This window comes from Elaeis guineensis, chromosome 3 (assembly GCF_000442705.2).
Source record: "Elaeis guineensis isolate ETL-2024a chromosome 3, EG11, whole genome shotgun sequence".
Classification (NCBI taxonomy): Eukaryota; Viridiplantae; Streptophyta; class Magnoliopsida; order Arecales; family Arecaceae; genus Elaeis; species Elaeis guineensis.
Window position 1 is genome coordinate 119,872,067 of NC_025995.2, and position 24,722 is coordinate 119,896,788.

General features: G+C 37.5%; 1 protein-coding gene across 1 annotated transcript; it reads left to right on the forward strand.

Annotated features, from left to right (window-relative positions):
* Positions 1 to 13,727: 13,727 nt before the first annotated feature.
* On the forward strand, positions 13,728 to 17,163 carry LOC140856644 (uncharacterized). The gene is made up of 2 exons (XM_073254663.1): positions 13,728 to 16,418; positions 16,515 to 17,163. The coding sequence occupies exons 1-2, from the start codon at positions 13,763 to 13,765 to the stop codon at positions 16,961 to 16,963; spliced, it is 3,105 nt and encodes a 1,034-aa protein (XP_073110764.1). The 5' UTR covers positions 13,728 to 13,762; the 3' UTR covers positions 16,964 to 17,163.
* The last annotated feature ends 7,559 nt before the right edge of the window (positions 17,164 to 24,722 follow it).

Sequence of the window (24,722 nt, forward strand, 5' to 3'; positions counted from 1 at the left end):
GTTGTTATTAGTATACTTATGAATAATATTTATTTTTTTTTCATACTGACAGTTTCAAAGGATCACGTCGCTATACCATACGGTAAGGAGTGGCTTCCATTCGGTCACTGTTGGGTGTAAGGATCGAGCACCTATCGATATTATGGACAGCATTATCGATACTATGCGAGTCATCTTAGAGAATAGATAATTTCAGACTGTGCCATTGACGGATGATCCGAGTACCTCTTCATATGCCCAGCACATCTCATACCCTGACTTCTTGGTCTTCGACCTACTCGTAAATGATGCATCTATATCACAGAGGATGAGTCGGGAGATATGTCGTACCGACCCGATGAGCAGCACGTCGATCAGCATGGGAGGACCAGAGGTAGAGATCAACTGAGAGTTTCTCGAGGTAGACGTCAGACATATGTCGATAGGTCGAGCACGCCCCCACCTCCCTCTCCACTGGTCGATACCGTGCCTGAGCCATCACACCAGTAGCCAGAGATGACAGGCATTTATGAGAGGCGGATGTGGAGGAAGCCTCAATATCTTGATATATACGCTCTCGATAGTTATGATACTTATACATTTTTTTGCTAAAAAAATTTTGTAATCAACTATTAGATTATATTATTTTAAAATTAATATTATAATCTTTTTTCATCTGAAAGCATATGTTACAATTTTTACTAGTTACATAAAAAATTAATTATTGATCTTGATATAGATTATATGGTTGGAGTTTGGGATTGTCCATCATTTCTAAGATAACTAGTTAATTCCTAATATATCTTAACCATAATATAATATAATATTTATCTAATATATTATAATAATATAATAATATAATAATATATACTATATTATTATACATAATTATAGTATATAATATATATTATATTATATTAATACAAGATATTGATATAATATAATACTATAATATCATATATATTATATTATAATAATGTATAACAAAAAATAATATCATATATTAATATTTTATAATATAATATTATAAATAATAATATATTATATATATTATATTATATTATAATAAATAAAATAATATATAATAATAAAATATATTATATTACATATTGATATAATACTATAATAATATAATAATAGAGTATAATATATTATATATTAATATTTATAATATATTATAATATATAATAGTATAATATTATATTTTACATATTATACTAATGTATAACAATAAAATAATATAAGATACTAATATTTTATAATTTAATATTATAAATAATAATATAATAATATAATATAGAATAATAATATAATATAAGTAATAAAAAATAATAATTAAATAATATATTATAATAACATAATATATTCTTATATTATATATATTAATATAATATAATATAATATATATTATATTATAATATATATAATATAATAATATAATAATATATAATGTTAAATAATATATAAAGTCATCTTATGATAGAGCGACTTATAGAGCGTCATATCGTACGGTACGGTGATTTATAAAGTTACCATACCGTAGGGCATCTCATAAAGTCATCCTATCAAAGGGTGTCTCATTCTGTGATCCATTTGTCCTCCAATTGGCAGTCGGATTGGTGAGTTGGCATAGAAAGTCGTTCTATCAAAAAAAATTTTTTTCTGAATAATATTTTAATAAATAATTTTTTAAAAAATTATTTTGATAATTTTTTTAAAATTAACTATAAATCGGTAAAAAAAAACCCAGCAAATCATCTCTCCCCTCGCTGAAGCTGTCACTCCACGATCGCAGAAGACCAAACAAAAGAGATAGGAGTAAGAAGAGCCACGATCGGGCCTTTTTGTTGGAGTTTGCGGAGGCGAAAGAAGCTTGCAAAATTCTGCGACAAAGAAGCTGGCGATATAATTGCATGCATGCGAGATGGGTCGTCTCCATCTAAGTGTAGCAGGACTGGAACAAGGGGTGGGGAGGAGGAGATGTGACGTGGCCTCCCGCATATTTGTTGTTTGCTCTGCAGCCGTGAGGGTTGTGATCTGAAGGTCTGGTAACGGTCATCCGTGCCTGGTGGTTGCGCTTGGAAGGCTGAGGTACAAGGCTTCATTTAGAGTCTGGTTCAGGATTCCACGTGCTGTCTTTTGGATTCTTTTGAGAAGACCGTGAGGCACAAATCGAATCAAGAGTACTCGAGCACCAGGCGAGTTCTTGAAAACGATTGCTTCTGTGGTTGGATTGGGCTAATGTTGGAGAAATGATTGGGAAATTTGGTTAGCGGATCAGTCCACTAATCTCTCGCCACATTATCCACCCCTCCTTTCCTCTATTTAAACTATTCAAAATCAAAACAGAGGTAAAAATGCATCCTATGATCCACTGAACATGTGCTCCAGACTTTAAATAGGTCCAGAGGACTTGATCCATCTAATAATTTCTCCTAATCTAGCATCTTTTTACGCAACGATTAAAAATAGGAAGCAGAATCTTTAGTAGTACTAGCATGCAGAATCTTTAGATAGTACTTAGCATGATTCTACAATTTGACGTATGTTTGTGTGATTACCGTCTCATAAATGGCCATTGCGTCTTTGGAAGATCCTAGGGTTGGTGGTGAATTCACAAACCATCAACTTCATGATGCATTGTACGTCTCAATGTGGTAGCTCATAATCAGTTGAATCTTCATAAGCACATATGGCATGTTGAGGCCAAAAACCAAACACAAGATGTTGTTGCTTGAGATGTTGCTGTTTCAAGCTAGCATCTTGGTGCTATAATCAGAGCCTCTCCCTCAATTTGCTGCTTTTTTTTCCTGAGAGTAGCAGTACATTACCATCGCATTTCTTAGAAAAGAAAAAGAAAAAAGAAAAGGCTTGCTGTATTTTATGCCACTAGATACTTAAATGTTGATGTCAGTCACACAAAACTTTTCTATGATTCGTTGGAACATGATGGTTGAATTCTTAGTTAAATTTCAATCTAAGTTCAGCATTGATCCAATGAATCCAAACTAGCATGTCGATTCCCTCGTATCCCATGATTTCAGGACAAGTTCTATCAAGATTGTTGCATAAGCACCGTTAGCAACCGGAATATCTGCTTAATTTTCAGAATCTGATTCAATTAGCTTAAAGTTCAATTCTAGCCATGCTCGAGCCAATTTCTCTTATTGAGTTCAATCTCAGTTTGTAATCGAGCCCTCTGCCTCTCGCTTCACACTGACTCGCCTTCATTCTGAGCCTACGAGCATTCTAGAGTTTTTCTAAGAATTAAGCCTTCGACCTCTTCCGATAGAAGGATGATTGTTCACTTGGTGATTACGTAAACAGTGAGCGGCTTCATTGCCTCTGATAAGGTGAGAAGGGGCGTTCATGCATGCACGTTGTCCTGGACGTGGGCCTAATTTTTTATCCTCGCAATGAAGGCTGTCTCATGAGGCGTGAGTCCCTACCGATTGAGCTCCCACTCAGCGGACGTGGCAGGATGAAATTTTTAATTCGCTTTCATCTGACGGGCCTTGCATCACTAAAGTTGCTATACTTAGCTCTCTAGAGAGCTTAGTGTACCTCTAAGTTTTGACCACTTGTTGCAAATCCCAATACTGAATCTTTTTTTTTTTACTCGTACATAACCTTATTTACTAATATATATATATATGAAAATCTCTTACTTCCTTCATTTCTTTACTCAAAAAAAAAAAAAAACCGAGGCCTCCGCCTCTCGCTTCCATGCCTTTGGCAGGTGAATAATGGGCGTGGTTTCTTCCAAAATAGCATGTTGAACGAAAATATATAAAGGATGAAAGTTTTAATTTCCTTATGGCCATATCCGATGTTTAGCCAACGTGGGCATTGGGCTGATGGTAGAATGGGTTCCATTTTTTTTCTCTTGACATGAGTAAAATTACGCCATCGAGCTTCTATGGTTGTAAAACAATATCCAATCACATTTAAGAGGGGTCAAATTGGGAGTTTTGAACTAACTTTCAAATGTTCCTGATCTGAGTTTCAACAACTTATCCATAAAAATAATCTATATAATATAAATTTGTCATGAATACAGCGATTATTTCTATCTATCAACAAATTTGTAATATCCAAACAAGTTAACTTGCTCTTCCCAATATAGTGGAGACTATGTGGACTTTCAAGTTTGTCATGGCCCATTGTCAGACACATTCATACTTGATCGAGTTCAGCGAGCAGATATCACCATGGGCCAATAATATTGGTGTTGACCCCTTTTGTAAGATGGTTGAGAAGGCTGTCTTTGATGGTGTTTCTGAAGGTCTTGGGGTCCCTTGGGTAAGAGGGGGTACTAGAATACTTCAGTATGCAGACGATATTCTTATATTCACCAAAGCTAAGAAAGAACATACTGCCATTCCCAAGATCATCCTCTTCAGCTTTGAACAAGCTTCGGAACTTGCTATCGACTTCGAGAAGAGCTCGATATCATTTGTTGGCACCTCCTTCCTCTTGCTTGAAGAGTGCACAGCTGGCTTAATTGTAAAATTTCTTGTTTTCCAATCAAGTATCTTGGTCTTCCTTTGGGCAGTCGAAGACCATCCAAAACTTATCGGACTATTTTGATACAGCAGATTGAATCAAGTTGGCATCTTGGAAATCAAAATTTCTTTCCTTTGGTAGGCGGCTAACTTTAGTAAACTCTGTTCTTATCTCTCTCCCATTACATTACTTGTCTTTGTTCAGATTACCTGTCTGAGTCTCCAAGAAGATTGACTTCCTTCGTCGATCTTTTCTTTGGAGCGGTACTCCCTTTGCTAATGGTCTCAATTGTAAAGTAAACCGGAAAATCATGTGTTTGCAAAAGGGTGAAGATGGTTTAGGTGTGAAGGATTTAACAAAGCCCAACACCTCCCTTCTAGCTAAGCACGGCCGCCCTGGGCGGTCAAGCGGCGACCGCCCAGCCCCTATTTTTTTTTTGTGGTAAATCAAACGCCTTCTTCCTCCCGAGTCCCAGCACCCAATGGTTTTTTGGATAAACCAAACGTCTTCTCCCTGTAGCTCCTCTCCCCGCCTCCTCCTCCGTCTCCGATCTTTCATCTTATTCTGCTGTCCATCGTGATTCTTCCTTATTTGGACGTCAAAAATTAGATCAAAATCCGTCAAAGTCAAGTAAATCTCTTCAATCCTCCTCTTCAATCTGCTATGAATAATTAATATTTAAAATATATCATTTTAATAATTTTTTTTTATTTGACTCCAGCCTAAAAATATCAGGACGGCCTGGCTAAGTGGGCTGGAGGATGCTGTCAAATGGGTCTGGCCTTGGGAAAAGACAGATTCAGCTTTCTACCACCAAAAGGTGAGGCTTGTAATTGGCAGTCGATTCGCTGATGCTTGAGCTTATGGCGTGATGTACCTGCTTTCTGGAACAGAATTCAGCATATGGTTGGTAGTGGTTAAGATACACTCTTTTGGAAAGACAACTGGTTGTGTGAGGCACCTTTCTATGTTCTATTTTCCTCACTCTATTCCCTCATCAGATTCAAAAATAGCTCAGTAGCACAGCTCTTCAATTGAAGAACTCAAAGATGAAAATTTATTGCCTCCTAAAACCTCAACTCTCACACTCGAGAAGAATTAAATCAACAGACCCACCTACTAAATTCGGTCACCTTCAACTTTGAACACGACAAGATCTGCTGGAAGGCACAAAACTCAGATTGCTTTACTACTTTCTCTACTCATCTTTTCCTCAATTCTACTGGCATGAAATACAAATTCAGCTCCTCTTTGGGCTCTGTTCACTCCCTTGCAGATTAAATATTTCATCTGGCTTTGCTGGAGAAATAAATTAAACACTCGAGATGTCCTTGTTAAGAAGCTTGGAATAAATTTAGGAGGTTGTGTAATCTGCAATTGCACTCCTAAGTTCGTGATCATCACTTCTCAAATTGCAGCCTCTTCTCGGAAATCTGGAAGGCTGTTTGCTTTAGACTTCAGATTCTTTATCCTCAAGCATCATTCAAGTATCTTTGTTTGGATTGGACTCTAAGGAACTTCGCAAAAAATCTCAGCCTATAATTTTGATGCTCCTTGCTGTGGTGGCCTGGTCTTGCTGGAAGGAATATAAGACTGTGTTAGGATTTGACGCCTCGAGATTCAGCCCACATTGAGCCCACAGCGAGGTTCGCGGCGAAAAACGGAGTCCAACGAGACCAAGATCACCTGAAACGGAGCTCGGATGGAGGAGATACGAGCTTTTGAAGTCGGCACAAGAATCGAGCGGCGGAGGACCCCGGCGACCGGCGGCGGGCGGCAGCAGCGCGGCCGCAGGCGGCGGCGCGTGGACGCGGGACCCAAGCCCGTGCGGGACACGCGTCCCAGGCCCGCGGCCCAGCGGGCGCGCGGCCCAGGCGCGCGCAGGCCCGCGGCGGCCCAGGCGCGCGGGCCGGCCCAGGCCAGCGGCCTGCTGGCCCCCTTGCCCCGGTCCACCGTGGATCGGGTGGTCCATGGCGCGGCCTGGCCATGGGCGTTTCCCACGCGTTTCTCGCGGTCCACGGCACTATTCCGTGGACCGGAGCGCGATCCAACGGCCCAATGGCTCCCGGTCCAACGGCCTGGGACGCTGATTTGACTTGTTTAGGACTCTTAAACCTAATTAGATTAAGTTTAAACTCTGTTTAAGCCTTTTAAAAAGGCCTGTGACGAAACAGAGGAGAGTGTGGTTCGTTTTCTCGCCGCCGTACGAACCCGAGAAGAGAGAGAGAGGGGCGAGAGCGCTGTGAGAGAGGAGCAGGAGGCTCCTGACAGCGGTCGCCAGGCTCTTCAGGGGTTCAGGGGGGTCTCCAAGAGAGAGAGAGCTTTTGTGAGGGAAATTCAGATGAGAGAGAATTGGGTGTACAAGGGTTGAGGGTGAGTCTCCTCTTGTAAAATTTTTTTTCATAGTGAAGTTTGCATGCCCCGTGGAGGCGAGCCCTTTTGTGCTGATCCACGTATTTTGATTATTTTTCCTTTTGTTTTGTTTCTTCTTTCTTCCTGCTGCATCGCGTGGTACTGAAAGGATCTTGGAGGTGGTGTCCTGACCAGACATCCACCCAACAGACTGTTTGTTTAGACATAAATGCTCGTCTGTTTCTAAAATAGCCTCAAATGCCATGAATCTATTCAATGAACGGTCAGTACTTTGCAAGCAATCTGTATTGCCGGAGTTTGGAAGAGTTTGGAAAGTTGTTAAAAGATTTGAAACGGGCTTGTAAATCCTCTCTTAGTTCTGGACTACCTTTTTGTTTTTTTCATTGGTGTTATGTTTAATTTGGTTCTTCTTATCATCTTCTGTTTTCGGATCTGTTTTTTTGACCTTTTCGCCACTTAAAATTCTGTTCAGACCTGTTTTCCCCTTGGCACCTGTAATTTTGCGTTCAGACCTATAATTCTCTTCACATCTGTAATTTTCTAATGCTTAAATAAATTTGGTGGCTTTTTCTGCCTTCATTACCATCAAAAATAGATATCAGGCCATCAGCTGTACCTACGACTTGTTTTTTAAGTCTGGCCATTCATGGGCCAGTCCAACATTGGTTGGGTATTGCCATCCAGTTTGAGACCATCTTCTCGGAATCTCAACAATAGGAGGCGGATTTCTTTTACCAAAAAAAATAAAAGAGGCGGATTTGGTGTCGTGCATGTATTAAGCACCTTCTTTTGACGCAAAAAGTTGTTATTACATTGATATTATCGATGTCATCTAGTCCCTTACCTTTCTTTCATTTGGTAAGCATGTTATTCTCACCCTTAGTTGGCACATGTTGTATGGATACGTTGGAGATGAGACACATCCATGGCTCGCTAAAGTGAACGAATATATGTTGGAAATGATGAAATAATATTTAACATGCTTTGCAGGCGACGTCGGCTAAAGCTTTGGTAAATTGTGAGATTTAGGGCATTTTGGTAGTCTTCACATTTGTCAATGGTGGGCTTCCATTATGCACCACAAGAAGTGACAGCTGAACTGATAACGCTTGGAATGGACACCCTTTTCCTTTTTGATGTTGCAGGGCATTAATATTAGGCCCTAATGTCCGAGCAATTGCAATCCATGGGACCAACGAGCCGTTCGTTCCTTTCATGACCTAATGAGTACATGTACATGAAAAATTGGCTTACCACGAAATACAGATAACTGCTCCACCTTGACTAATTCTGTTGGCTACTCAATTAGGGGAGTAAATTGGCCAAACCCGAGCTAACTCATTTCTTTTTCAAGCCCAATGGCCCTTATATTAGATATGGTTAGATCCTGAGGTCTTGAAGATCCCGTACACACCTTCCGAGTTAATTTTCCCCCAAAAAAATTTAGAATTGTATCTTTATATATATATGTATGGAATATATTTTCTGGTGCAAATTATATTAGCCTCTAATAAACAAATTTAAAAATCTCTCTATTTATAATGGATAACAAAATAATATGTGACATGCTATTTGATTAATTAATATTATCTTGAGCTTAATCAAAATGAGTTTGAGCAAGCCAAGCTGAATTTTGATTCCAGTACTTATTTACTAACTGAATTGGTCAAATACAAGCCAAATTTTGAATATAACACAAGCTGCTCATAGACGATTCACTTGTGGACAGCCCTAGGCATCATCTCAGCCTCAATCATCTCCTACATTTTCTACAATATTTCAAATTTTGTTACTTCTTACAACCAGCCTTAGTCAGCTTTCTTACATGCACCATTTTTCTAACAATTAAAAATGGATAAATAAATACAGCTACAAACTGTGTTCACAACTCAAACTTGAATCCAAGACTTCATCCATGAGACCAAGAATTTGGAATCGCTAGATTGAGCACTAGCAGCTAGCTTAGATAGATAGAGTTCAGTGGACGTAATAGGAGACCTTAGTCAACCACCAATCAGTATCACCACTAGCTAGAGGTCGCTTTACCTAATGAAGGAACCCTATCACCCGCCAAGCAGAATGTGAATGCTGTGGTTTTCTAAGACGACCCGTGGTCCTTCGACGGATTGTTCTTTTGATGCCAAACACCTCCCTTTTCCTTTCTTTATCACGGCGTGCATCACAGGTTGTACAACTAATTAATTAGCTAGTGACTTTGTAGCTTTCGATGGAAAACAGATCCAGGACGCAAGGAGCTTCCCTTATTGTTAAGATAAAAGATTATTTATAATGCAGTAATAAAGAACCGGAAGGACAAAATAAGAGTATGAGATAGCGGAATATCGCAAGAAGATGCTGCTGAATACAGAGAGATTTCTTACCAAAAAAATATACAAAGATGCGGAATTAATAGAGAGGGACAGCACAGAACATGTCCGGCAATTGCTAGACGAGGACGGCCTATTGACTCAAGTCGTCCCAACGACTCGTTCCTTGTTTTTTATGTTTTTCCCCCGTCAATGAAGGCGGCTTGACTTGACTAAAGGGCACCCTGTGACGTCGGGTCCGCATCCAACGACCCACGTGAAGTCTGCTTACGTGAGGCTGGGAGGTTACTCCTCACAGCAAACACCTATTTTCCCTCAACTCGAGGTCGCCAAGCGAGCAGAGAAATGCGGGAGACTTGGACTTGGATGTCATGGCATTAATAGATTGCGCGTCATGTGTAGTCATGGAACTGAGGCAATTGTTAGTCCATGCAGTAAATGCTAACACGTCATATCGGGGATCATGCGCTGCTGTGCATGCATTGACCGGAGACCGTGAGAAAAATAGACCTGGGAGATCGATCTGACAGAGTGATACTTGATATGCACCACACCATCTTGAGAAATAGCTGCAATGATTATCCTTAGCGGGCAGCGAAAAGATCTGTTATTTTATGAATAAATATTATAAAAAATTATTTAATTTTTTTATTAATCAATTTATTTATATTTTTATATTTTTTAAAATAATAAATTATATTTTATAGGTAATATTTATTTATAAAATAAAAAAATATTTATTTAGATGATGATTAAATTATTTTTTCATCAATCAAAAAAATATTTTTTTAATTCATTCCTAATATATTTTTAACCAAATAATAATATATTAATATAATATAATATATAATAGTATTTATATAATAAAAAGTACTATAGTAAATATGAATAGATGATAGTAGCTTATTCATGAAATTAGTAATATAAAAAAATATGGATAACAAATTTTTGAATCATTTTTTAATATATAAAAAAATATAAATAAATTATTTTTTATTTAAATATTATTTAAAATATATTTATTTAAAAATATATTTTTTTTATAAATTTTTTATCCATAAAAAAAAAAATCATACTTTAAACCTCCCTTGATCCATATCCATGGGTATCGATTTACTCGTGTAAGTTCTCATCTCCTTTGAAAGCCAAAAATTTTGTGAGCTTCAATTTCAAATCAAAAGATTAAAATAGGTTAGTGAGTAAAAAGATGGGCCTTAATGTCTTATTTTCATATCATTAAGTTTTTAAAATTAATTATATTTTTAGTTTATCAAAATTAGCATATTTTTTAAAATAATTTTTGAAGTTCAAAAATTTAAAATTTATTTTTTTTAATTTTTGAATCATTTTAATATGATCTTTTCTTCAAATTCTAGGATAATCAATACTTACGTGATAAAAATAGATGCTTATATGATAAAAATTATATAAATAGAGATGACATGGCATTGATCAAGATGATGTGCATATAGCTAAGATGCGACATAATAGATAAAAATTTTTATTTTGATATACCATATATATAATGATGTGATATATAGACGATGATATTACTACATTATAATTTTTTTAAAAAAATATCTAATCACCGAGTGCTTATCATCATCTATATCATATAGATGATGATGTAGCATATAGATGATAACGTAGTATTAGATAATGATGTAGCATATTACTGGTAATGTGGCATATATTGTGAAAATTTTTTATCCAAACATATCCAATTGCTGGAGTACCACATCATTATTTATGCATCATAAATTATATTTTTAATCCTTCAAATTTCACACATATTTTTTATAGTCCCTATCATTTTAAAAAAAAAACTCTAATTAAGTCATTTAATTTTCAATCATGATTTAATTTAAACTAATATGATTTGGACAATTAAACTAATATGAAGAGATAAAATATATATTAAAAATTAAAAAATATTAATAATATATTACAATATTGTTGATTCTATTTCATTATCAATCATATCTTTAATCTTCTCTTTTACATGCGTAACTAACAAAGAAAAAAAACTACATCATCATGACTCGTGTATAATACCCCATCACACGTTATTCATCTAACCTTCTATTCCATTTCTTGATCCTATTTTTTGCTAGAATACAAAAGTAATTTTTGCTAAAACACCATCGATCTGAACTCAAAAAGAATAAAAAGTAAAAGAGGATAAATAAAATAAAAAAATATTTCTACTTTTAATTCATTTGTTCTCTTAGCTAATCCATTATACTTCGATCGAAGCAAATGTTTGAGATCTTTAGTTGCACACACCACGATTGTTGACCCATTCTTTGTCAAGAAGAAACTTGATAATGGTAGTGGGCTTGACAACGATGAAATTGTGAAAGCCATGTAAGGATCTATATCCGTGTGTATTTAATTTGACATCAGTTATTCGATGGAAAGATCTTAGGTACTTACAAAATAAAAAAATCAAATAATATCTTCCAGTTAATATTTGTAGATGAGATCCTATACTATGATAAATGGTATTGGAGTTGACCTAGCTCATAGCCCATATGCACTAGAAACATTATAGCATGAGTTTATTAGAATTGACCACGGTCCATCGTGGTGTTTATGAATAGATTTATATGAATTTGAACCCTTAGTATAGCAAAGATGCTAAGAAGCATTTATTTAGTTTTACATTAGTTATTCACTGAAAAGAGCTTAGATATTTATATAGGACTAAGGAACTTAAATAATATCTTCCGACTAATTTTTTTTGGTTGAGATCTAAAATCGTGAAATATCAAACCTGCATAACTCTCTATCATCACTGTCATAGCCATGATGATAGAATTCAAATCCCTAAATTTGATCTATTTCGAACAATTTTTAAGTCGAAACTTAACCTCTTTATTTTGAACACCGCTGCCATCTCTAACTTTTTAAATGCATCTATTGACTCACTCAGCATCAAAATCATCATCTGCCCTACTGCTAGGTTAGAAAGACTAAATTAAATCACACATGAAAATCAAATGACCTAATAAATTTTTTTAAATTATAAGGATCATATAAAAATATTTATAAAATTTACAAGATCAAAAATATAATTTATGATACATAAATAATGATGTGGCATATAAGTGATGCCATGATATATGGATGATCACATAATACTTGGTGATTAGAGACTTTTGGATAAAGAATTATATAGCACATACCAAGTCATCATTTATACATCATATCATAAAAATAAAAATTTTTATTTGTTATGCCACATCATCTATGCGATGTAACTTTGACTAATGTCATAACATCTCTATTCCGATAATTTTTACAATATAAGTACTAATTATCGTCAGTTGTTTCCATAAAAAATTGTCAAAATCTGGAGGAATGATCATATTAAAATGGTTCAGAAATTTGGAAAACCAAAGTCTAGCTTTTTGAACTTCAGAGATCATTTTGCACAACTGTGCTAAATTTTATGGACTAAAAATATAATTAATCCAACATTTTATTAACAATGACATCCTCCAATTAGACCCAATGTGAATATCATTTAGTTTTAATAAAAATAATGTCAATCAATTCTCCATCAAGCATTCGACATTAGTTATGAAATAAAATGATGATTGTTACGACATGTTACTAATGCTGTAGCCTGTTATGATGAAAAGATTTGTTTTTTTTGGTTTCATCATTGTTTACAAAATAAAATAATATTTCACATTAACTGAAAATTAGCAATAAAATATCATCCAATAGCTGTTGCTGTTTAGATTATACAGCACCCGGTGAAACAAGAAAAAGCCAATTTAGACATGCGGCACAACGAGAACCTTCAAAATCATTACAGGACTTCTGCTAACAGTGTAGCTACCGTTATTTCAAAGGACACCGTTGTCTCCAAATGACCCAGATTCGCGTCATGGTAGATGCCGGATTTCGATTAAATATTAGAACGTGAATAATTGAGAAGAGTGCATCTTGATGGCCTGAATACGAGATCTGAAAGTGAGTCTTCTGACCGTCGATGATGTTAGAATGGCGTATTCATCGTTGAATTCGCCCATATAATGAGAAAGAAACAGCCACTCATTCAAATTCGATTTCAAATTAAATATTTTTTAATAAAAAATAAGATTTTATGATCGCATTCAAGAAAAGTAGCTGCACCGGATTGCTCTCTTTCGACTCCCATTTTATTTACCAAAAAGAAGAGGACACCATTGTCTCTCGGTACAAATTGGTAGACACGTAGACGCCTACCATGGCCACCAGTGTAATGGGATGTTATCCAACTCATCGACCGTGCCGTATGGCTTAGGACCCAGAAAGTAACGATTGACAAGTGCCACTCTGCCGCCTGGATCCACTAAATCGACCCTTAAAACCCTTTTTACCCCCCACCAATCCCCGTCATAATTACCGCTACTTTCACTTCCACGAACCACTATATAAAGATCACCGACCATCCATCATGTGATGGACGGTACGCGCGATGCACCGCAACGTGCGGTGCGTCGCGAGTACGGCAGGGAACCCGGGCTCTATATAAAGCACCGACAACCGGTTGTTTTTCAGGCAACCCCAAAGTGGGAACATCAATGGCGGCGAAGTCCAGCTGTCCATGCACCCCCACTCCTCACTCCATCCCCCTTCTCCTCCACGTACTTCCCTTCCTCCTCCTTTCCTCCTCTCTCCTTCCAAGATCCACGTCCCAAAGTACATCCCAGGAAGACGAGAAACGAACTCTCCTTAAGATAAAGGCCGACTGGGGAAACCCTTCCAATCTCAGCTCCTGGAATAACTCTGCCGCCAATTATTGCAACTGGCCTGGAATCCGCTGCGCCGATGGCTTCGTTACTGAGATATCCCTTGGATATCAAGGACTGGCAGAACCGATTCCTCCGGCCGTTTGTGACCTCAAAAACCTCTCTTATCTCGATCTCTCTTGCAACAATCTCACCGGACCCTTCCCCACCGCTCTCTACAAATGCTCCAATCTCATGCACTTGGACATCTCTCAGAACCACTTCGTCGGTGAACTCCCCACCGACATCGACCGACTGTCGCCCCGTCTCACCTATCTTTGCCTCTCTGTTAATAATTTCAGCGGCAACATTCCCGCCTCCATCGCCCGGTTTCCGGCCATCCAGTCACTGTGGCTGGACAGCAATCTCTTCAACGGCTCGTTTCCAGCGGAGATGGGCAACCTCCGTACTCTGGAGACCCTCACCCTCGCGTATAATCCCTTCGCCCCTGCGAGAATTCCTCAAGAATTTGGCAATCTAACGAGATTATGCTTCCTCTGGATGACAAAAATGAATCTTTTTGGTGAAATCCCCCATTCCCTGGGGACATTGACGGAGCTCGAGCATTTGGACTTGGCGTGGAATTCTCTGAATGGGACAATTCCCGGCTGGATCTGGAAATTGGAGAAGCTAGAGTACCTGTATCTATTTGCAAACAAATTCTCCGGCGAGATCAATGGGACGATCGGAGCCCTGGGCTTGGTCGAGCTTGACGTCTCCATAAACCAGCTGACAGGGTCCATACCAGAGGATATCGGAAAGCTCAAAAATCTCTCTATTCTATTTATGTACTACAATGGCTTATCTGGAGAGATCCCAGCCAGCATCGGACTGCTGCCCAACTTGTATGACCTCCGGCTCTTTAACAACAGTCTCACGGGAGTTTTGCCGTCAGAATTGGGGAAGCACTCCGGGCTGAGGAATCTTGAAGTCCAGTGGAACAGAATCTCCGGCGAGCTGCCCCAGCATCTCTGCGCCGGCATGAATCTGACCTCGGTGAACGTCTTCGACAACAAGTTCACCGGTCAGGTGCCAGCCTCTCTCGGGGATTGCTCGACGCTAAATAACATTCAGCTCTACAGGAATGGATTCTCCGGCGACTTCCCCTCTGGAATCTGGTCGGCTACTTACCTGACCACCGTCATCATCCACGACAACTCCCTTTCCGGCACTCTTCCTGACGAGCTCCCGTGCAATCTAACACGGTTAGAGATGGAAAACAATAGATTCTCCGGCAAGATTCCGTCGTTGGCGAAGAATCTGTTGGTGTTCAAGGCGGGCAACAATTTGTTCTCCGGCGAGTTCTCGGCGACACTAGCGGGCATGTCCCGGCTCCAGATCCTCTCTCTTGGTGGTAACCAGATCTCGGGCTTGATCCCGTCGGCGGTCTCGATGTTGACGTCCCTCGCCACTCTTGACCTCAGAGACAACCGGCTCTCCGGCGAGATCCCGGCAGCGCTAGGATACCTCCCGAGTCTGACATCCCTCGACCTGTCCGGCAACCAGCTCTTCGGCACGATCCCGCCGGCTATCGGCAACCTCGAGCTCACCTTCCTCAACCTCTCCTCCAACCAACTTTCTGGCGAGATTCCGAGCTCGCTTCAGAACCAAGCCGACGAGCTTAGTTTTCTAGCAAATCCCGGCCTCTGCTCGTCCACCAACTCCATCAAGAATCTCCCCACGTGTGTATACCAATCGGGCGGCTCGAATAAGCTCTCAAGGGGACTCGTCGTCCTCCTGCTCCTTGGTACGGTCTTCTTCCTCGCCACGGTCGCGATCGGTTTCCTGATGGTGATGGAACACCGCCGAAGGAGGATGGACGGTGACGATCTCGCCTTTTGGAACCTCACGTCGTTCCACGCTCTAGATTTCACGGAGCACGACATCGTCCGCGGGCTCACCGAAAGCAACTCCATCGGGAGCGGTGGATCGGGAAAGGTCTATCGGATCGTTCCCGGCGATCGTGCCGGGGAGATCGTGGCCGTTAAAAAGATTTGGAATAGCAGAAAACTCGACTCCAAGCTGGAAAAGGAGTTCCAGGCGGAAGTGGAAATCCTGGGTTCCATTCGGCATGCCAATATTGTGAAGCTTTTGTGCTGCATCACAAAAGGCGACTCCAAGTTGCTGGTGTACGAGTACATGGAGAACGGGAGCCTGGATCAGTGGCTGCACAAGGCGCAGAGAAGAGATACTGGTTCGGGCCGTTCTAATCCATTGGATTGGCCAACGAGGCTGGGGATTGCCATCGGAGCGGCACGGGGGCTCAGCTACATGCATCACGATTGCTCTCCACCGATCATGCATCGAGATGTGAAGTCCAGCAACATACTATTGAATTCAGAATTTGGTGCCAAGATTGCAGATTTTGGTCTGGCTCGGATGCTGGTTAAAGTCGGCGAGCCCGAAAGTGTCTCAACTATAGCAGGCTCTTTCGGATATATGGCTCCAGGTAATCTTAGGTTGTACTTTGATTGTTTCTAACCAACCAACCAACCAACGTATGATGATGGTGTGCACGAGTAATTAATGCTTGTTTTGGTTGCAGAGTGCGGATATCTGAGGAAGGTCGACGAGAAAGTGGATGTATTCAGTTTTGGAGTGGTTCTTTTGGAGCTGGTAACAGGAAGGGGAGCCAATGATGGGGGCGAGCATGGATGCCTGGCTGATTGGGCATGGCACCGCGACCAGGAGGGTGGCAGGGTGATTGATATCATAGACGAGGAGATTCAAAATCCCCTGCTTTACTTGGATGAGATGGAGGTAGTCTTCATGCTAGGGCTATTCTGCACACGAAAAACGCCTTCAGACAGGCCTTCAATTAAAGAGGTATCACAAGTCCTAACAAAGTGCGACCAAAGGCGAGGGCCTCCAAATAGACTGCACCGTGAGTTTGATGCACCTCCCCTTCTACAAACCAAAAAGGATAGTCAGCGGGAAAGCTTGTCAGATGCCGATGAAGCAGAAGGCCACAATTATTTGGCAGGTCTACTTTAGATGTGTTGCTGCCTCTATTGTTTTGCATCAGCATCTAACAATCCAGATCCTCTTGCTTGGCAGCGCACTAATTGAAGAGATCCACTTCATATGTATCACGGGCCATCTGCATTTTGCAACAGTTGGTGAGGCATATTGATACCCCTTGTTGGGGTAGATCCTTATCACTTAGCCGACTAATTCTTTTTCTCACTTCTCAACCGACTAAGTGCGTAATGATTGACTCTTTTTTGTCTCCGCACCGGATTAGTTACTATGATTCAATCCGATTTGGATCGATGAGTCTGGACCTAATGGGCATCCGACCGATTAAGATCGACGGGACTTGACCACCAACTAAAGGCAACGGATCTGATCAAGTTGGTATTTGACCGACATGATTTGACATGCAACTTACGATTAACTGGTGATATTCGGTATATAGCCGACTATTTTCTCAATGCCATGCCAACTACTTGAATCTCGTAATTCAAAAATCGATGATGGTTATTCGACATGGGCATTAACTACAAACGAATGTGAAGTGCGATAGTCGTTCATGAGCGATCCATTATTCGATCTTAATAGCAGTTAATGAGATAATCATCCACTAAATGTCATAACTCTTATATTCCGAATATTCAGAGATGAGAGTTATACAGTAACGATATTATCTATTTTATAAATATCGGTAGGCAATGGAAGATTTGGTAAGATTTTTTATCAAAAATTTTCGTTCTGATTTTTAGCTTTCTGATTGTTCTCTTTTTCTAACTAAAGCATTAAAAAAAATTTTATTGAATAATTTTAGATTAAATTTTTTTTATATATATTTTTTATCATTTATCATACAGTTGTTGTGATAGCCCAACCAAGCCCAGCCCAGCCAGTCGATCAAAGCCCAAAAAAAAAAAAAAATAGAAAAAAAAAACAGAGCAACCGGGAAGAAGACTCCCGGTAGGAGTCTTCTTCTCCGGCGATTCCCGGGCAAAATAGGACTCCTAGGATCCCTCGGAGTCCTAGGGTGCTCTATAAGAAGATCCTCTCCCTCTTGAGACCGATCATTGGCTTCCTCCCTCTCTCTTTCTCTCCGATTTCTTCGAATTAGAGCCGCGGACACCGTTCGATTCTCGCCGTAATTGCTCGCCGGCGAGGTCTCCAGAGGCTGAGGTAAGTCTCCTTCTTCTTCCCTTCCTTCTTCCCCTTCCTCCCATGCTTCTGTGCGCGGCTGCCGGTGACGAGTGTCGCCGATCTTTCGATCAGGAAAGACGCCCTGTTTTTGGGCCTTTTTCATTGGATTTTCCGGCACCGGCGATCGGAATTGATCGCCGGCCCCGCTCCTCCGTGACCGGGGGAGTGGTTCCCGTCCGCCGCCGGCCTCCGCCGCGGCGGCCGTGGCCTGAACGGCTCTGCAAAACATGGGCCACGCCGGTCCTCTGTTCCGGCGTGGGAAGAACCAGGAAAAAAAAAAAGAAGAAAAGAAGAAAAAGAAGAAAAAGAAAAGAGAAAGAAGGAAAAAGAGAAAAAAGAAAAAGAAAAGAAAAAAAAAAGAAGAAAAGAAAAGAAAAGAAAAGAAAAAAAAGAAAATAATAATAATAAATATATATATATATATATATATTTATATATATATATATATATATATATGAACAAATAAGTAAGTAAATAAATAAATAAAAATTGAAATTGATGAGAGAGAGAGTTTCTCTCTCTTCTCTCTCTTCACTTCAGTCTGAACCCTGACTTTCTCTCTCTAGAATCAGACTTTCTCTCTCTACTTTCTCTCTCTAGAATTCTCTCTCTAGATTATTTCTCTCTCCTAAGATTTTTAAAATTTTGAGAAGAATGATGATGAATTTAAATGATCCTCGTGATGAATTTTTGATCCGTGATCGTCGGACGGTACACCGACATCCACTTTGATCAGATCAAGTATTTTTAGATTTTATTTCTCATGATCTTATTGAATTGTCCACATGATAATCTTAGCATGATTTGATCTGATCGATCGAATTTGTTGAATCATATTGTCTAAAGAATTCAAGATGAGTTTTCTCTCTCTAGAATTTTCTCTCTCTAGAATTTTCTCTCTCTAAAATATTCTCTCTCTTGATTGATTCTCTCTCTAAAAAAAATTAGTGAATGAAGAAATTTTTTTTAATAAGTCTGATCTGATTCTAATGAAGAACCCTGATCCATGATTGTCAGACAACGTATTGGCACCCACCCTAATCAGACCATGAATCTTTAGATTTGATCATCCATGATTCCGATCTAGCCATGACTTGATTTGATCACATTGATTTCATCAATCGAGATATTGGACCCATCGTAATGTTGGATTGTGTCACCTGATCAATTCGAATTGTACCTCATGAATTCTCTCTCCTCTGATTTTCTCTCTCCACTTGATTTTATGAAATCGATGAAGAAACCTTGGTCCTATCACTTCGAATCCGATTTGATCTGATGGTCAAACTTTGGATCGTTTAGGTCCTAATTAGATTTTGATTAGATGAAATTAGATGATCGGACCCAATCTAAACCGTTGAAATATAGTATTCGTATTCTTTCTAATTATTCAAATTGATTCTGTATAGGATTGTGGATGTTTGATCATGGGATATCGCGATATGATCTACGAACAAAATTTTTGGAAGAAAATTTATAGAATTTTATGGATTTATTGGAATGCGTTCGAGGTAAGTAGTGTTTTACTTTTACTGAATTTATCTGGTAAATTATGAATTAAATAAATTTATGCATGCTTGTGATTGAAATTATTTATTAAAATAATTGTTGGAATTATTTATGATGAAAGTTAATTGTAGAAAATTATTTATGATTGATGTTATTTGCTGAGCAATTATTATATATGATCTCAAAGAATGTTATAATTAATTTGACTCGAATATCAATTAATTTTATTATCTTGAAAATAATATATGAATTGGAAGACAATATGAAATTGACAACTTGACTGTATTGAGGACCCCGCCAATGGGGGCATATACGTTGGCAATTGACTGTCCTGAGGATTTATGTCGCCAGTGAGACCAGCGACTTGTCGCCAGATAGACCAGCGACAAAACCGCCAGTTAGACCAGCGGTTCCAAAGGACTTGGCTGCCAGATGATTCGCAGCCCACCGCAAGCAGATACGCGGTATTATGACCCTGCCACAGGGATAATGTGGTCATAGTCATGGTTGGTAAGAAGAATTTAAGAAATTGATGAATTTAAGAAGAAAAGCATAATTGGAAATTATGACGACTTGACTTTTATATATGATTGACAGTATGAATATGGTTTCATGAAATTACATATTGATTTGTTATGCATGGTATTATTTGCCTGATTATTCAGTTAAAGGTATACACTGCTTACTGGGCTATTTAGCTCATGATAAGTTTTATATTTTTCTTACAGATCCAGAAAATTAGCATGATGCGGGATTTCGGTTGGGAGAGCGATTAGAGATGGAGTTAACTCATTGATTTAGGATTTTCTCAGAATTGATTCAAGACCTTTAGTTTTGTTTTAGTATTGACTTGTGAGACAGTTACTTTCTTTTGAACACTTAGTTTTGATTTGTTATTTGAACCAAGGTTTGATTATTGAATGAAGAAAAAAAAAATATTTAACTATTTGTGAAGATATCATGATGAGATGCCTTGCATGCTTATGGAAAAAGTATTCTATAAGTATGCGGCGGTTGCCATGACCCTCGACTCACAATCTCGGGTCGGGGGCATGACAATTAATATGGTATCAGAGCATAAGTGGATGAATTATGAAACATAGAATCAGATATAGAATGGGTGTAAGTGGATAGACACCAGGGACATTATAGTGTAGATCTTTGATGATTGTAGTGGGAGAAATATTTATAAATTTTGATTAAACATTAAGATTATGTATAAAAGGATCATAAGAGATTATGACATATGGAGTTTGAAATATGATGGATGATCTATAGATCATAATATGATTAGTTAGATCTTGATCGAAAGTAATCACAAAAGGATTGACATAAAATTTTATTGTGCATTATGGTTATTAATTTGATTATTGGTTATTCAAGTGAATCGTAAGTTCAAATTCGATGTGAGAATAATACTATGATATTACTTCTAGTTGAGAAGTTGACTATTATTAACAAGATAAAGATTTGATAATAAAATATTATTCCAGAATGGGCTAAGAAAAATCTTTTATGATGCTTGATTGGAATATTTATCGAAATTAAATTTGGTATGTGGATTATATATAAAGTGGCATATTATGATGAAATACATATTTGAGGATATTGCAAAAAAAAAACCTATGTCTTATTGATGAAATTGATTTTGAGATTATAGGATATTCATCATACTGGAAGCTTTAATCATCATCCTTAGATCTAAATAATGGATCTTATTATGTCTCTTGGAGACTACATGATGTATATGAAATTTTAATTTAAAGACTTCGTATCTAAGTTAATCAAGAGATTTTCTGATATTAATGTTGAGGTTGTTAATAAAAAATTGATATCTTCAGATTAAGATAAAAGATCTGATTTATATTTATTTCAGACTAAGGGATCCATGTGAATTTTATAATTTAGAAATTTGGGATTTAGAAATTGATATGGAGTTCCTTTGCTTTTGTTAACGAGGTCCCTAATTGAATCTACTATTAAATGGAGATTTGATTTTTTTGAAGCTTGTATAATTGTTATGAAAGGATATTTGATAGATATTGAAGATCCTGATGATAGAAATTTTAGAAAAAAAAATTAATGATTTGAAATTCTTATATATTCTGATTATGTCCAAATTTGGTGGAGCATCGAAGGATTTTTTTTTTATTTATGATTTGACTTATAAGGATTTTTGGTTTGAAAATTATCGAATTGAATTGATATAAGAATTAAGATTTGATTCATATTGATTTTAGTAAATCTATATGATGGTTTTAAATATGATATTGGACTCAAGGGTTAATCAAAATTATTGTACATCAGTAAAATTATGAATGAGAATCGAAAGTTAATCTTTGAATTCAATTGAAATTTAAAATTTTAGATCTTTTCTATTAATAAGATAAAGAAATAATTTGATCAAAATTTTTTGGTGAAGCTAAAAAATTTTGATTGTTAGATCAGAGTGCGCAGCGGAAGCATGGTAATCTGGATTACTTTGAGTAAGTCAGGAATGTTGATTCTTTGAGTCAAAAAAATTATGATAAATGATATGGTTTGATACAAGAAATTTATTGATATTAGAAAGAATAATATTTTAAAATTTTGAATTATCTTAGATATCCTAATGTGATTTTTAAAAGTAGTGCTTCCACCTACTATGCTACAAAAATAATTAACATCCTAATTCTAGGATGAGTGGACATTTGATTTTTGATTTTAGATTTAGAATATTTAGAGATAAATTTTTTTCTATCATAGAATTAAATTTTATAATTCTTTAGTTATTAGGAAGAATTTGAGATTGTTTATCGAATGATGATTTCGATCTTAGATTATTATACTCAAATAATTATCTCCAGGGTATAATGAAATTTGAAGTTAGAACTCTTTTGATCATTATTATTTCTCTGACTGAATGGAAAAGATTGAGGTTATCTATTGATATTGATGATTGTTCTACAAAAGATAGATTGGAGTTATTTATAAATTAATTTGATAATGAATCGATTAATTAAGAGTAGTGAATGTTTAGATAAAGCAAATTGATATACTTACTTAGAATAGAGACATTGATTTTGATTATAAGAAAAATATAGTTTTGATTTAGATCAAATTTTTGAGTTATTGATTTTCATTATGAAATGACTTAATGATGAAGTTGCATCGAGAAATAAAATATCAAAAGTTCGAGAATGAGATTGAAATGATAAATCTTCAACCTTTGAAAGTATGAATAAGAGAAAATATTTTTAAATTTGATTGATTGGGATATCGTCAATGATTCATAGAAGTATGTTTTTCTATCTTATGATGGATTAAAATTAAGAGTGGTTAATATTTTGAAATAAAATAAATGATGAATGAAGTTCTTATGCAAGAATAGAGACATTGATCTTCTTCTATTCACAAGAGATAGATTTGATTTTAATTTGAGTCATGAGATATTGAATGTTAATTTTTACAGAAAATAAGATCATAATTTCGAAATCTTGAAACATTGAAAATCTTTGAGACGTGGATCTTGATAAATAAGAAAATGAATGGTTCCGTTTCAGATAGATATTTGATGTACCAATTTTTTCTTATGAAATGATTTAAGAATGAATTTATATCAAGAATTAGAATATTTGTGGATGAGATTCAAGTAAGAAAGTATGAGGACTCAAGCAAGAAAAATTTTGAGGACGAAATTTCTTTTTAGGGGTGAAGAATGTGATAGCCCAACCAAGCCCAGCCCAGCCAGTCGATCAAAGCCCCCAAAAAAAAAAAAAATAGAAAAAAAACAGAGCAACCGGGAAGAAGACTCTCGGTAGGAGTCTTCTCCGGCGATTCTCGGGCAAAATAGGACTCCTAGGACCCCTCGGAGTCCTAGGGTGCTCTATAAGAAGATCCTCCCTCTTGAGACCGATCATTGGCTTCCTCCCTCTCTCTTTCTCTCCGATTTCCTCGAATTAGAGCCGCGGACACCGTTCGATTCTCGCCGTAATTGCTCGCCGGCGAGGTCTCCAGAGGCTGAGGTAAGTCTCCTTCTTCTTCCCTTCCTTCTTCCCCTTCCTCCCATGCTTCTGTGCGCGGCTGCCGGTGACGAGTGTCGCCGATCTTTCGATCGGGAAAGACGCCCTATTTTTGGGCCTTTTTCATTGGATTTTTCGGCACCGGCGATCGGAATTGATCGCCGGCCCCGCTCCTCCGTGATCGAGGGAGTGGTTCCCATCCGCCGCCGGCCTCCGCCGCGGTGGCCGTGGCCTGAACGGCCCGGCAAAACATGGGCCACGCCGGTCCTCTGTTCCGGCGTGGGAAGAACCAGGAAAAAAAAAAAAAGAAGAAAAGAAGAAAAAGAAGAAAAAGAAAGAGAAAGAAGGAAAAAGAGAAAAAAAGAAAAAGAAAAGAAAAAAGAAAAGAAAAGAAAAGAAAAGATAAGAAAAAAATAATAATAATAATAATAAAATATATATATATATATATATATATATATATATATAATATATATATATATATATATATATGAACAAATAAGTAAGTAAATAAATAAATAAATAAATAAATAAAAATTGAAATTGATGAGAGAGAGAGTTTCTCTCTCTTCTCTCTCTTCACTTCAGTCTGAACCCTGACTTTCTCTCTCTAGAATCAGACTTTCTCTCTCTACTTTCTCTCTCTAGAATTCTCTCTCTAGATTATTTCTCTCCCTAAGATTTTTAGAATTTTGAAAAGAATGATGATGAATTTAAATGATCCTCGTGATGGATTTTGATCCGTGATCGTCGGACGGTACACCGACATCCACTTTGATCAGATCAAGTATTTTTAGATTTTATTTCTCATGATCTTATTGAATTGTCCACATGATAATCTTAGCATGATTTGATCTGACGATCGAATTTATTGAATCATATTGTCTAAAGAATTCAAGATGAGTTTCTCTCTCTAGAATTTTCTCTCTCTAGAATTTCTCTCTCTAAAATATTCTCTCTCTTGATTGATTCTCTCTCTAAAAAAAGGTTAGTGAATGAAGAAATTTCTTTTAATAAGTCTGATCTGATTCTAATGAAGAACCCTGATCCATGATTGTCAGACAACTATTGGCACCCAC

Coding starts and splice junctions, on each gene's coding strand:
- LOC140856644 (XM_073254663.1), top strand. CDS start 13,763: ATGGCGGCGAAGTCCAGCTGTCCATGCACCCCCACTCCTCACTCCATC. Junction 16,419..16,514: donor TTTCGGATATATGGCTCCAG/GTAATCTTAGGT, acceptor TTTTGGTTGCAG/AGTGCGGATATCTGAGGAAG.